The 14,454-nt window shown below is 52.3% G+C and overlaps 3 protein-coding genes across 4 annotated transcripts in view; 2 read left to right on the top strand and 1 right to left on the bottom strand.

The window, feature by feature from the left end:
- LOC134175825 (centrosome-associated protein CEP250-like) overlaps nucleotides 1-6,287 on the top strand; it is a 28,685-nt gene extending 22,398 nt beyond the window's left edge. Inside the window, exons 26-29 of the mRNA XM_062642168.1 lie at nucleotides 2,658-2,810; nucleotides 3,036-3,122; nucleotides 3,274-3,324; nucleotides 5,617-6,287. Coding sequence (XP_062498152.1) covers nucleotides 2,658-2,810; nucleotides 3,036-3,122; nucleotides 3,274-3,324; nucleotides 5,617-5,904 — 579 coding nt within the window. The 3' untranslated portion in view covers nucleotides 5,905-6,287. The remainder of the gene's footprint in view (nucleotides 1-2,657; nucleotides 2,811-3,035; nucleotides 3,123-3,273; nucleotides 3,325-5,616) is intronic.
- LOC134175879 (immunoglobulin superfamily member 1-like) overlaps nucleotides 1-14,454 on the bottom strand; it is a 105,669-nt gene that overhangs the window by 52,056 nt on the left and 39,159 nt on the right. The gene's annotated exons all lie outside the window — the stretch shown is intronic.
- Nucleotides 8,344-13,062, top strand: FSIP2 (fibrous sheath interacting protein 2). 2 transcript variants are annotated; one of them, XM_062642166.1, is made up of 7 exons: nucleotides 8,344-8,741; nucleotides 9,053-9,178; nucleotides 9,401-9,562; nucleotides 9,738-9,827; nucleotides 10,174-10,313; nucleotides 10,554-10,686; nucleotides 12,228-13,062. In XM_062642166.1, exons 1-7 carry the CDS (start codon nucleotides 8,652-8,654, stop codon nucleotides 12,945-12,947), a joined length of 1,461 nt encoding a protein of 486 aa, XP_062498150.1. In that variant the 5' UTR covers nucleotides 8,344-8,651; the 3' UTR covers nucleotides 12,948-13,062. The 2 variants fall into 2 exon arrangements, with proteins under 2 accessions (XP_062498150.1, XP_062498151.1); XM_062642167.1 differs by lacking the exon at nucleotides 9,053-9,178.

Below are 14,454 nucleotides of genomic sequence, written 5' to 3'. Positions count from 1 at the left end.
AGCTTGCTGTTAAAATTAACTCAAATGTGAAAGCTGGGGATGGGTATTTGGTTCTCTCTTATTAGGCAAGCTTAGGCAACACGCTGTGTTTAGGATTTGGCATGGAAAGGGAAGGGCTCATTTGACCAGACTGATGTGCTAATGGCTGCTGAGCAGTTATGTTGCTGGTGCTTAGAGGACCATCTCTCGGCTGGAGACCAGTGGTGTCCCTCAGGGATGGGTGCTGGGACCGGTCTTGTTCAACATCTTTGTCGCTGACATGGACAGTGGGATTGAGTGCGCCCTCAGCAAGTTTGCCAATGACACCAAGCTGTGCGGTTCGGTTGATACCCTGGAGGGAAGGAATGCCATCCAGAGGGACCTTGACACGCTTGTGAGGCGGACTGATGCCAACCTCATGAGGTTTAACCATGCCAAGTGCAAGGTCCTACACCTGGGTTGGAGCAATCCCAGGCACAGCTACAGGTTGGGCAGAGAAGAGATTGAGAGCAGCCCTGCGCAGAAGGACTTGGGGGTGCTGATGGATGAGAAAATGAACATGAGCATGCAGCAGCTCCCCCTGCACCTGGCTGCCACTCTCCTGCTGGCTGCTCCCCCTCCCTGCCCGCTTGCAGGGTCCCACATGACAGCACTGGCAGGTGACCATGGCTCCAGCTGCAGCCGCCAACACCTGGTATCCCAAAGCAGCTCCAGCCCCAGACCCTCTTCCCAGCGTGCGGGATGGGGACCGAGGGACTCAGTGGGAGGAAGGGACGGAAGGGGGAAAAGGCTTGGTTTGGGCAGCAGCAGCATCCAAGAAGATGCCGGGCGCAGGCTGCTCCCCGCAGTGACGTGAGCCTGGGCACGCTGTGATTCCGGGATTCCATGACTGATGCCTTGTGCGTGGCCGTGTTTCCCCCAGCTTGAGGAGCAGCCCGAGAAGCTTTGGTCAGCGCTGGCCCAGGCTGTGTCCGATGGCAGCACCAGACCAGGTGCCCTGCAGCCACCAAGTAGTCGGTGTGAGCACCCTCACCTCTGGTGCCTGCCCCGTGCCCATCCCTGCCCACAGCTGCAGAGAGCCTGAAAGAGCCGCTCTGCCAGGGCAGGGAGCCCACGTGAGGACACTTGGGGTGCCCCAGCACCCAGCGCCAGCCCCCATGGCCCCTCCAGCCCTGGGAGCTCAGAGCAACTGGAAACCACTTGTCTGCCAAAGCCACGTGTGATCGCAGTGAATACAAAGAGAGACTGGGTCAGGAGAACGTCAAGAAATGTATTTACAAAACAACAAAAAATAAACGACAAAGAACAACCGTTCTTCTCACAAATACAACTCTTCTACCTAAAAGAAGAACGCTTATTCCTAAAACTACACCTATTCTACCTAAACCTACAAGTCCTATGTGAAAAACGAACAATCTTCTTAAAACAGCAACAATCTTCAATGAAAACTGGAACTCTTCTACGGAAAACATCCAACAGCGTGAAAACTTCCCAGTCGACCAGCCCTGGAAACAGGCAGCCCAAGGTCATTTCAGTGAGGCTACTGATGGTCATTGTGTTTGCCACACGCTGGGGAGAGCGGGACTCTGCCACGGGGCAGGGAACAGGGCAGTAGGAATGGGAAGAAACGTATCTGAAGGGGGGCTCTAGGGCTGCTGCAGAGGGACTCTTCACTAGGGACTATAGTGCTAGGACAAGGGGTAATGGATTCAAAGTTAAACAGGGGAAGTTTAGATTGCATATAAGGAGGAAGTTCTTTACTGTGAGGGTGGTGAGGCCCTGGAATGGGTTGCCCAGGGATGCTGTGAATGCTCCATCCCTGGGGGTGCTCAAGGCCGGGTTGGACAGAGCCTTGGTTGGCAGGGTTTAGTGGGAGGTTTCCCTGCCCATGGCAGGGGGGTTGGAACTGGAGGATGGTAAGGTCCTTTCCAACCCTATCTATTCTTTGATTCTATGATTCTAGGATGCTTTCAGAGTTGTCAATGTCTGAGGTACAGGTTTTCCCATATATTGAAACCAATGGAATTCATACCATTGCCAGGTCAGGTTAAAGGCTTCATTGCGCATTCAGGGTGTACTTGGGGCACAGTCCAAAATGCAGGAAGGCAAATCAGTGTGGATTTCTCTAGGATGATCTGACCTAGGTACTGCCAGTGGAACTGCTGCAACAGCCTGTGCTGCACACTTGCCTGGGACTGCCAATACTTTTAGCATTATGTTACTATATGATCATATAAAACATGCTACTAATAAAAGGCTTTATACATTAGTTGGTAAATATTACTATGAGTTTAATCAGGATGATTACAGGTACTGGGATCTATTGATAGAGAAGTGAATTTCTTCTCTGTTGAAGCAGAGAAGTGACAAGGGCAAGAAATGTGAAAACCATGGGATATTTCAGTGGCATCCATATAGATCATTACAGTGCTGATATCAAGACTATTTATAGCACTGTATATGTATCAGCAGAGCAAACAACTCCATTTCACTGAGGTGATCTGGAGGAAGGCTCCTAGGAAGAGTGTATGTTGTTTTGGCCTGTGGACCAGGAGGAGAAGGGACTTAGCACTGTCCATTTCTGAGTCCTGTCACTCTCCCCAGCTTGCTGATTGTAACAACTTTCTGACCTTCATGTGGCACCAGCTCACATAATCTCCTCTGAATCTCCTCACCAGGCTGTTGCAGAAGGAGAGCAGCAATCATGGCTCTCAGAGAAGAGGCTCCTGTCACAGCGGCTGGAACGTCTGCAGCAGCAAGTTGCAAGGCTGGAAGTTGAGAAGACTGAGCTGAAGCAACTCAACGCAGAGCTCAGGAAGACTCTTGAGCAGGTAAAACAGGCTTTCTCTGCCTATGCTAAGCCTCATGGTCCACTGGAGAGCGTCCTCTCGTGCTTTCTCTTCTATAGTCTGTTTCAAGTAGCTTTTTGCCCCTAATGTTCCCTCATGCAATTAACAGTCTCTGAGTGGAAATCTCCTTGCCATGATGTCCAGAGGCCCTTTTGCTCCTTCTTTGGTGGCAGGTTTTTCTGACCCTTTCTTCTATCCAACGTGCAGGTGGAGTGTGAACGGAGGAGGCTGAGGAGGTTTTACCGTGATGGGTCGCTGCCATCTGACAAGCACAAGATGCCAGCTTCAAAACAGGTGAGAACAGGGTCTCACTTGGTGGGAAGAGGCTATGGCCATATAGGGGAATGATCGCAAATCCCAGTGGCAGACCTGGTAGGAGTTAAATATAGACAATGGCCCTGGTCAAGCGGGAGACTAAAAAGAAATCCTTGTGTTCCCTTCACAGGAGGAGTCTCATGCACACTGCAGTCGTCAGTTAACTGAGTTGCAGAACCAGGTGAGGAGTAGGAAAGCTTTCAGCAGCAGCTGCTATGGCTGCTGTACTGATGGGCACAACTTTGCATGATGCTACAGCCCGAGTTTTGCTTGGCTGGCAGGAAGTGATTACACTGGGCAGTGGAAATACCCAGTCAGACATCTGCTGGCCATGGCCAGACAGCATCATTCACCTAGGTCTAGTCTCTAACTTGCCTAAAGGTCAGGCAGGGTGGGAAAGGGATGAGAGGAGATTCATAAGACTGGAACTTGACAGAAAATAGAGAATGTTCCAAGGATGTAAAGGAGGGCCACAAAGATGCTCCAAGGGCTGGAGCATCTCTCCTGTGTAGACAGGCTGAGAGAGTTTGGACTGTTCAGCCTGGAGAAGAGAGGGCTCTGGAGAGACTCTGTAGCAGTCTTCTAATACCTAAAGGGAGCCTACAAGAAATCTGGAGAGGGATTTTTTACAAGGGCATATAAGGATAGGACAAGGGGCGGTGGCTTTAAGCTGCCAGAGGGAAGATTTAGATCAGACATTAGGAAGTTCTTCCCTGTGAGCATGGTGAGACACTGACCCAGGCTGCCCAGAGAAGCTGTGGCTGCCCCATCCCTGGCAGTATTCAAGGCCAGGTTGGACACAGGGGCTTGGAGCAACCTGCTCTAGTGGAAGGTGTCCCTGCCCATGGCAGGGGGTTGGAACTGGAAGGTTTTTAAGGTCTCTTCCAGCCATAGTCATTCTATGACTTTCCCATTGAGTCTTACTCATGTTGCTGACTCTTCCTGTTTTCTCTTTGCTCAATTAACAGTGCAACTTGCATCTTATCAGAGCTTTAGGGAAATGAGGCAGTGCCAGAGCTTATAGCCTTCAGGCAGTCATTAGTCTTTTATTGCTATTCTGTGCTAATCACTATCCCAGTATTGGATGGAGTCAGAGACCTAAGCATTGGAGGGACATTTGTTTTATCTGTGTAAGAATGTGCATTCCAGGTACTGAACCCTATTGCATCCTTTGACAGTGGTACTGGCAGTAGCAGCAGCCGCCAGACTTCTCTTCCATGTACTTTTCCGGGGCTGTTACACCCTGGTCTCCCCGAGGAGGTGAACCTTCGCAGGTGGTCAGAGCAAAATGTATGTAAGACTTGTGTGAGTAGAGTGTGTGATGCTTTGCACCAGGAAGCCTCAGTGTCTGAAGTTCTGTTGCTACAGAAAATGATCTGAAGCTCCTTCCCCTTGTGGCTGCTGTGCCTGCCTGCACTATGGACCTGCTTCAGCAGTTCAGCAGGAAAAGTGAGGTGCTCTGCTCCAAAAATAGTCCTCAGCTGGTTACTCAGGGCACTCCTCTGGCTCTGGGAAGCAGCAGAACGGGAACTTTATCTCCCGCTTCCTGGGAGATGCTCTTTGCAGCAGGTGGCCACTTCTCCCATTCATACTCTGGGTTGCCTTCCCATGGGAGGGTTTTTCAAGCCCAGTTTCCCAAAGGTGCCCTTACTGTTTCAGAAGGAGGCTCAGATCTGTCCCTCCCTTCAGTGGAGGCGTTCCCTAACCAATGCATATTGGTTTTTGTAAGAAATCCCTTTGTCTTACTTTCTGTGTGCATCTCCTCCATTCCCAAGCAGTCAGAGGGCAACATGCCAGAGCTGCTGGCACTGCAGTGCCAACCTAACAGCCCATAAGAACTGTGGGTCTCTCCCACTAAAATGACAGCAGGCACAGCCCTGTGTTGCCAGGAATTAATTGAGTTTGAGGAGTTTCAAGGCCTCGGCAGTCCTTTGAGGATCATTTTCCTCCTGGGCTTTGTTCATCACATTATGCTCTGCTCATTTGTGAAATGCTTTAATTAGGGAAAATGGGTTTGCTCCCTTTCTGTGTGTTAGCTGTCAGGCTTTTAAGCTTGCTCATAACACAGCCTTGTTTTAGACTTGTTCATAACAGCACAGATCTTCAGTACCTTGTGTAACCAGTAGCACTCCCACTGAGGAAGCAGCTTGTGGCGCTGAAGTGTCAGTAGCCCAGATCTCTCTGTTGAAAAAAGAGAGCTCGATTACTAAATCCTGTAGGAACCTTCCTCTTTAATACACATATAATGTGTCGGTGTCATACATGTGGATGGAATGCCAGCCAGAAACTCAGAATTGTTGATAATCTCAGTTCAGTGCACGGCGACTCTGGGAACCTGTTACTTCCCATTCCACAAGGACAGAGTGTCAGGGCTGGAATTAGAGGATGCATCTTCCTGACAGCCGGTATTAAACAGCTATGGATGGTCCAGACACTGTGGGCTTGTCTGAGCTCAGCCTTTTGCCTCTTTCAGGTTTCCCTTCTACAGACACAGCTGGCACAAGAACGAAAATACAAGCAGGACTATATTGAGTGTTGTGCAAAGACCAGCCAGGAGCTGTCGGACCTTCACCAAGAGCTGTCTTACTCCTTAGCAGCGGTGCTCAGGGAGCCCAAAGCTGCTGTTCTGGAGGCAGAGACTCGAAAGCTGGGTCAGTCTCTGAACCTTAGCTTGTCACTAATACCTCTGGACCATCAGTCTCCTGAGAGACAGCTGTTGCACTCAACAGCCAGATCTGGCACAAGTGATGACCTGAGTTAACGTGAGGAGCATACAGCAAAAGGCCTCCGTAGCAGCCAAGTTGGGGACCTGCTGTAGCAGGTGAACTGCGGCAGGGGGCTTTGTTCAAGGCATGAGTCCCAAAGTAAGTTCAGTGTTCACAGCAGATTGCCCAGCAGAAGCAGTGGTGGGACAAAACTGGTGCTGGCTTATGTGGATGGGGTCAGTTGTAGGCCTGGAAAAGCAGGATGAACCCGATGAGCAGGTAAAATTTCCTCCTTTTTCCAGAGCACTCCATGATAGCCTGCCTCGTCAGTCTCCACACAGCCTTCCCCATCAGGATGTTCCTATGTCTGCAGTCTCTGTACTGTATGCAAAGACTTTGTGTCTGGTTTTATTTTTTCAATACACTTATTTCTCCAAAACACTGCACAGGCTCTTAGCAGAGATCTCCTTGCAGTGATGTCCTGCTGCTCCTCTGCTTTCTTCAGGAGAGCAAAGGAAGAGAGCGAAGCTGCCTGTGTTGCAACCACTGCAAAACACTGCTGTTTCACAAGTGAGGTGTGAGACTGCCAAGGAGAGCACTCAAAAGGCTGTTTCCAGAGTTGAGCAGCGGATGCAGAACTGATCGAATATGCCAGGACCATTGTCCTTGAAGTTCTGGAAACCATGAAGAAAGGTATTAGAGGAAGAAAGGAAATCCAAGCAACAAAGAGAATCTGCAGCCAGGGAAGGTCCTGCCACTGCTCAGCCTCCCTGTGCCAGTCACATCAAAGGAAGCAGGGACAATTGAAACGGGGGAGCTCAGGTACTCTCCTCCCATCCCTCCTGCAAGGCGCTGAGCAAGGTGCCCAGAGGGCAGCAGAAAGCCTTCAGCAGGCCCAGGATTGTACCTCCAGAGTCACAACAAGGTCTTCAGTGCATGTGTGGGAAACTGAATATACACAGGCCAGGGAGTACCGTGGGCACCCTCGCCTCTCAGTGTTTCCAAGGCAGCCCCTGCCTCCAGCACTGGAGCTGGGGAAAACAGTGGCCAGGAGTCTCTGCTGAATGGAAAGAGCCACAAAAGGAGCTAAAGTCCATGTCAGAACTTGCACAGGAGCAGGAAAAGCACCACCTCCAAAAGGATAAAACGCTGTCCAGAAAGCATGGCAAGGCAATTTGAGTGGGCAAACAGGACAAACACTGCAGTTTGAGCAGGCAAATGGGGCAAACGCTGCAGTTTGGGTGGGCACAGAGGCCATGATGCAGCAAGACATGGCTGAGCTGCAGTAGGCAGTCAGAAGACTGAGGGCCATCAGGGAGGCTGGGAGGGGGCTGCATTGCTTTCTCCAAGGCCAAACTCGGAGGGACCACTGCGCAGAGCCCACAGACGTCCCCCCCTGGTACACACAGAAAGGAGGGAGCGCATTAATCCAGGGGGTTGGGAACCTGTAACTGAAATAAACAACAAAAGGAGGAGGAGGAGGACAAATAAAAGCAAGGGGCTTCCTCCAAAGCCTGACATGCCCACCCGGAACCGCTTCACAGCTCTGCAAGGGGGCTAACAGGGTGTTACCTGCCACAACGGAACAACAGCCAATTGCCCCACCAATAAAGAGAGCTACCAGGGCTTCCAAAAAAAGGCAGTGGGTGGTAGTAGTGGGTGACTCTACTTTGAAAGGTACAGAGGCACCCATCTGTCAGCCTGACCCGCTCAAGGGAGCTGTGATGCCTACCCTGAGCTTGGATCAGAGATGTTGCCAAGAGGCTGCCCAGTTTAGTAAGTCCCACTGACTACTACCTGCTTCTAGTGGTCCATGTGGGTGCTGGTAATCATAGAATCAACTAGGTTGGAAAAGACCTGTAAGATCATCAACTCCAACTCTATTCCCATGATTGCCAGTAGTGATAGAGCCAGCAGGAGTCTGGGGAGCATGACCCATGGAAAGGGACACTGATGGGGACACACTGTGGGCCAGAGGTGCTCCATGACAGCAGTGATGGTACCTCTGAGGTCTACAGCCTGTGGCCTGTGGAGGAGTCCTGCCAGAGCAGAAGGAATGTGTGAGAGGGACGGGGCAGCAGAAGGACAAGGGGGGGAAGGCAAAGCATGGTGGAGAGGAACCATTCTGTACCCATGCAGAATGTCAGGCGCTGCCTGCTACCTCCTGGGAGAGTCCAAGAATGACTTGGTCCCCCAGGCTGTTGTGTAGGTATCAGACACACTGGCTACCTATGGCATCCTTCACTCCCCACAGCTATCTGCTTTGTCCCCTGCCGAAAGGCAAAAGGCGTGTGTGTGCTGGAACAAAGGGGCCTGGAACTCCATCTGATCTTCCCAATAAAATCTCAGGAGTTCATTTATGACCTGGGTTTGGGCATTGCCTTAATTCCCACATGCTGATGGTAGAGCCTCTACCCGTTTTGAGTTTCTCTACAAACGCAGCTCTTCAGTGCCTGCATGGGAAACTGCATATACTCGGGCCAGGGGGCACTGCAGGCACTCCCGCAGCTTCTAAAGCAGCCCCTGTCTACAGTTGGTCCAATGCCTCCTGTCCGAGCAGGACCACTCTTTATTCTCGTGCTGTTTCATGCTATTCACATGCACATGAATGGGCGTCCCAAATGCATGGCCAGATGGGCTTCAGGCAGGCCCTGGCGCAGCCGGGCAGTGACATGGCAACGCATCAATGCAACAATGGGCAACTGCTTTACATAGCAGCATCTGTGGTGGCTGCCACTGGGTGCCTCTGGAGTGAGATGTGCCAGCGCAGGGTTACAGCCCCAGGAAAACACTTGGAATAGCCATGGAGCACCCTCCTGCTGCTGGCCATGGAGGCACAGACATGCAGCCCAGCACAGAGGGGAAGCGGGCAGAGAGGAGCAACAAGCTGATGGTGAGGACTTGGCCCAGCAGCCCGGGACATATGAGGCTGTTCTAAGGCTTTCTGATGTGCTTGGGGAGCTGGGAGGGGTCCAAGAGTGGTTGGGAAGGGTTTTCAGGGGTTCTTGCCTCTCTGCTCAGCCCAGCTTGTGACTAAGCAGGCAGGAGGTGCTGAGGAAGGGAGCTGTGAGGAAGCAGAGAGCAGCTTTTGATTGGGCTGCTCTTGGTACTCCCCTTGGTTGGAGTCTTCTGAGAGCCTTTCTGGCAACTGCCATCCGGGTGGGAGGTTTATGGAGGTAATGTCTGATGCCTCCCTCTTTTTAGCTCAGGAGCAGAAGACTGTTACAGGCAGAAGGACATGCTCAGCTGCTGGATCTGCCGCTCGGGGCCAAGATCCCTGTGTACCCTGGCACCAAGCCTGTCTTCTGCAGGGCAGTACTAGGGGGAAAGGTAAAGGAAATGGGAAGGGTTTGGAAAGCTCTCCTTTTTTATGGGGTCCCTGTCATTCAAAGAAGTCCTTGTGGCCACCTGCTCTGCAGTGGGCACTGTAGCCCTTCAGTCTGACAGTGCTTGGGGGTAGAGGGAAGCTCCTGGCTCCCTGGTGCAGAGCCGTTGGCACTTCTTTGCTGCTCTCTCCTCCCGTCTTCATGCTTTGGAAAACCTCTCTTGCAGCTTTTCCAGTCTTCAGGTTTTTTCAACCTGGAAGATCCCTACTGCCACCTGCTGAGCATGGAATACAACAGCCTGCATGACCCACATCTGCAGGCCTACCACCATCGCAAGGACCACCTGCAGATGCTGAAGAGAGAGGGTTCCATCACCTATGATGGCAGAGTAGGTTTGGACTTTGGGCTGTTAAAAAGAGCCCCTATCAAGCGGGGTTCCCAGAGCACTTGCTGCAGCCACTGCTTGCTGGTGGATGGCACAGGCCTGTGGGGCTCACGTCCCTGGGAGCACAAGTAGCTGACCTGACAATTCCTGAGGGATTTCTGCCCTCATCTTTCCATAGGTGGTTTGCACTTTGAAGCAGTTCAATGAGTACAGGCAGCACCTGGTCAGGCTCAAGGTGGATGCAGAGAACATGTTCAGGAGAGAGGAGGTAGGCAAAGCGCAGTGTTCATGGACACGGGTCAGTGGTATGGTGACAAGGGCTTATGGCATCCTGGGGAGGTAGCCAGTGCAGGAGAGGTGAGGGCTGTGCTGTTATCTGAGCTGGTGTGTGGCTGCTTCCTACCTGGGTGTTGCTGCTACCTGAGCTGGTGCAGGGCTGGGCATGGGCAGGAAGGGTCCATACAGACATGCAGGGTCCCAAGGGAAGCATTTCTCTTCTGCCCTGGTTGCGTGGCTGAAGCAGAGCACTGTCCTGAGCCCATGGGATACCTCAGCATGCAGAGGCATGAACACTTGTCCAGCAACAGTAAGTCACAACCTGTGTCACCTTTCAGCACAAGCTTTGGCAAGAAGTGGACAAATTAGAGGGTGCTGCTGACCTGCCAGATGAGCTGCATGTTTCTCAGCTGCGAGAGTGGCTGGTGCACGAGCAAAGAAAGAGGTTGCCAAGTGGTGAGAGGGCAAGGAGAGAGAGGTAAGAAAAGGCCAAGTAATGCTTGCTCTTGAAGGGGGCCCGTGGTCCCTGAGAGGAAGTGAACAAACCTCACTCGTGGAAGGCTGTGAACACATTGGTGCGGTCTGTGTTTGGAGCCTTGGGCAGGCAGCTGGGGTTTGCCAGAGCAAAGCAACCAGGAGCAGGATGATGGGAATGGCAGAGGAGGAAACGGGCAAGATAGAGCATCTCCTTCTCAGCTGCTTTCCTGTCTCTTGACAGGATTCTCGCTGTCATCGAGAAACGGATCGGTAGACTGGAGGCACTGGAAAAAGTGCAGCGCTTCCTCCATCGGGTCGGCTGCAAAACGCATGTGGGAAAGAGGAGACACACAGTCAGCACACTACAGGGTGTGGTGAGTAGGAACTGCTGGGTGCTGGGGACCACCTCTGCTGTGCAGCAGCGCTTTGGTACCCAGGTCTCAGGAGAGGGTGCTTGCGAGCACTGCTTGGTGCTGAGGAGGTTGTGCTGGTGTGCGACGTGTCCTTGTTAGAGGGTTGCAATCAGAGACAAGAACCGGTGGGCACATTACACTTTGCCCAGGGTGGTATCTGTGCCAGGATGAAGGGTTTAGCTCCTCCTGCCATGGCAGTCAGGCTGTCAAACTGCAGAATGGCAAATGATGGCAGAGGACAATTTCAGATGCTGCTGTTTGTGACTCGCAGCTTCGCAGATTTGCACGAGGCTGGCAGCCCATGGTAGACTTTCAGGCTGCCTCCTGTCCAAAGGATCCTAGAATCAACCAGGTTGGAAAAGACCTTTTAAGATCATCAAGTCCAACCGTTCCCCAGCACTGCCAAGTCCACAGTAACCGATATCACCGAGGGCCTCATCTGCACTGTTTGTGAACACTTTTAGGGACAGTGACTCCAGCACTACCCTGGGCAGCCTGTTCCAATGCCTGACTCTTGGTGGAGAAATTGTTCTTAATGTCCAATCTAAACGTCCCCTGGTGCGGCTTGAGGCTATTTCCTCTTGTCCTGTCCCTTGTTACTTGGGAGCAGAGACCGACCCCACCTCACTACAACCTCCTGTCAGGCAGTTGTAGGCAGCGATGAGGTCCCCCTGAGCCTTCTCTTCTCCAGACCGAACCCCCCAGGTCCCTCAGCTGTTCCCCATCACACTTGTGCTCCAGGCCCTGCACCAGCTCCGTTGCCCTCTCTGCACCCACTCCAGCACCTCAATGTCTCTCCTGTAGTGAGGGACCCAGAACTGAACACAGGATTCCAGGTGTGGCCTCATCAGTGCCAATGTATTTCCTTGGGCTGGCAGATAATAACCAAGTGCCACAAGAAAAAGGATTGTTCCCTCTTCTGCTCCGAAAACAGCCATTCTTGGCATTTGGCCTCAAGAAGGGGTAAACGGGCTGCTCTGGTTCAGGGCAGCACCCTCAGCCGAGAGTGGCTGAGAGCTGTGGCAGAAGAGACTGGAGCAAAGAGCCTGCTGCAGCACCTTCTACGGTTTTCCCACCTCCATTCAACTCTGCCCAACGCATCCTGCTTCTGGAGGCAGTGAGCCCACAGGAAGTACTGGCCCCTGTGGGTACCCGCTGTGCCCAGGGACCTGTCCTCCAGCCACAACCAGCAGTACCCAGGCAGCCACTAGCTTGCAGTTCAGGATCCATGGCACATAGTTCACCATGCTGAGGTCCAGTGGGGCTACAGTGCCCTTTGCTCTAAGCGAAATGGCAGTGCTTGGTTCTGAGGAGTGCTCACGACACTTGTCTCCTGGCCACGGGAGACCAGAAAGCTCTGTGTGCTGGGTGGCCTATGGAGAAACCCAGAGCTTTTCAAGCTTGATTGCTGAGACTTTGTCTGGGCAGGGGTCTTGTGAAGGAAGAGGAAAGCAAACCAAGGCAGAGGAACACATTCACTCATGATCTGCTCCTCATTTTAGCCTTCCGAGTGTGCCAAAGAGGAAGTGCCCGAGAACATATCCCAGCTGCAGGTTTTACTGCCTGAAGAAGAGAAGGAGCTTCAAGAGTTGGCTGAGGACAAGGTCAAGATAGTGATGACGCAGGATCAGTCCAACCATGCCTCAGGGAAGGCTCCCCACAGGGTCAAAGGAAGGTTGTTTGCCAGGACCAGTGAGGCGGAGCTTCTGCAGATTTATGTGGATCTCCAGGACAAAACTAGACTGGTGGCTCAGGAGATCGTGACAGCAGTGTTGGAGATCTTGTTGGAGCATTTGGCATCCAGGGGGCCAGGTGCCAGAAGAGCCTCCGTAGTGAGCAAGTCTGGAGAAGAACCAGCAGCTTCCAGCAGAGCATCTTTGCAGACTTGTATTGACGGAACGACCGTAGAGGCTGTTGAAAGTGTTAGCTCCATCTTGTCATGCTTTGCAGGATGCTGTCCGTTTTCAAAGTTCCTGAATCGTAAGGATGTGTCAAAGCCAGGATCACCCAGACCACTAAAACAACAGATCCCAGGAGCACGCAAGGCAACGTCCATGCAAAGCTCTGCTACTGTCTCCAGAGCTGAGCAGCAGGATGCAGAGATCGAGTACATCAGAGCCGTTGTCCTTGAAGTTCTGGAAACTGTGAAGGAGAAGTTACAGAAAAAAAGTAAGCACACACCAGAGCCCCCTGTGCGCACAGGAGCCCTGCACAGGCTGTAGGAGCCTCTGCAGCCCAACTCATTAAAGAGGGAAGTAGCTGGGAACCCAAAGAGATGTGTGGCTCTAGGGCCATAGAGGCCCTGGGCAGCTCCAAGAATAAACAGTGTATTCCCAAGGGCTTGCTTGTGCCTATTTATTCACACCAGGTAGGTAGCCTGCTGCTGTCTGTAGCAAAGGCAGTGGGACTTGACCCTTCTGACAGCTGAACTACTGGGCTCTTGACTTAAATGCAAATAATATGCAGTATGAAACAGGGTATTGCAAGTGACCATTAGGAAAACCAGCATAGCATAATCCCAAAGCCTGTTCTCCCTTCTTTCCTTTCCCTGCCCACCATTTCATACCAAGTTGAATGGTGCAGCTGACATGAGGGGTGGGATACTGTCCAGAGGGACTTGGACAGGCTCAAGAAGTGGGTCCATTAAAACTCATCAGGTTTGACAAGGCCAAGTGCAAGGTCCTGCATGTAAATTAGAGTAACCCCAGTATTGATACAGGCTGGGGAATGAAGGGATTGAGGGTACCCTGGAGTAGAAGGACTTAGGGGTACTGGTGGGTGAGAGATGGGACATTAGCCAGCAATGTGTGCTTGCATCCCAAGAGGCTAATTGTATCTTGGGCTGCATCCAGAGGAGCATGGCCAGCAGGTTGAGAGGTGATTCTGCCCCTCTGCTCTGGTGAGAGGGAGTCTGTGTCCAGTCCTCAGCACAGGAAAAACATGGGCCTGTTGGAGAGGGTCCATAGGAGGGCCACAGATCAGAGGGTGGAGCACCTCTCTTGTGAGGAACAGCTGAGAGAGCTGAGCTTGTCCCGCCTGGAGAAGACTTTGGGGAGACCTTATTGCAGCCTTTCGGTACTTAAAAGGGGTCCATAAGAAACATGGGGACTTTCTAGCAGGGCCTGTTGTGATAGGATGAGGAGTGGTGGTTTTAAACTAGGAGAACATTCAAGCACCTGACTCCATCAGCTCTGAAAATAACAGCCCACCGTTTGGCATGTGCTTTGCTTTGCTAAGATGAAATTTGAGGTCTGGCTGCGTGCACGGCGCGGCATCCCATAGCACTGCCTGGCACGCAGGCTGTAGCACGACATCCCATAGCACTGCCTGACACGCAGGCTGTAGCACGACATCCCATAGCACTGCCTGACACGCAGGCTGTAGCACGACAGGCATGGCATGCCATGGTGCAGCATGAGACTGCATGGCATGATGTTACGTGGCATGTACATGGCATGATAGGAGATGCGATGGCATGGCATGGGATGGCATGGCATGGGATGGGATGGCATGGCATGGGATGGCATGGCATGGGATGGCATGGCATGGGATGGGATGGTGTGGCATTGGATGCAGTGGGGTGGCATGGGGTGGGACGGGATAGGATGGGACAGGGTGGGATGGCATTGGGTGAAATCGCATGGCATGGGATGGGATGGGATGGCATGGGACAGGATGGGATAGCATTGGGTGAAATCGCATGGCGTGGGATGGGATGGCATGGCACGG

This window comes from Pezoporus occidentalis, unplaced genomic scaffold (genome assembly GCF_034315485.1).
Source record: "Pezoporus occidentalis ecotype Australia unplaced genomic scaffold, CSIRO_AGI_Poc_V1 ctg70, whole genome shotgun sequence".
In the NCBI taxonomy this organism is placed as follows: Eukaryota; Metazoa; Chordata; class Aves; order Psittaciformes; family Psittacidae; genus Pezoporus; species Pezoporus occidentalis.
Note: the sequence above shows the minus strand (reverse complement) of the source record. Positions and strands in the feature narration are given on the sequence as shown.

Excerpts from the sequence above, each read along its gene's own strand:
- FSIP2 (XM_062642166.1), top strand. The coding sequence starts at position 8,652 with ATGGAGCACCCTCCTGCTGCTGGCCATGGAGGCACAGACATGCAGCCC. Across the intron at positions 8,742-9,052 it reads AGAGGAGCAACAAGCTGATG|CTCAGGAGCAGAAGACTGTT; the intron begins GTGAGGACTTGG and ends CCCTCTTTTTAG. Across the intron at positions 9,828-10,173 it reads ACATGTTCAGGAGAGAGGAG|CACAAGCTTTGGCAAGAAGT; the intron begins GTAGGCAAAGCG and ends GTCACCTTTCAG.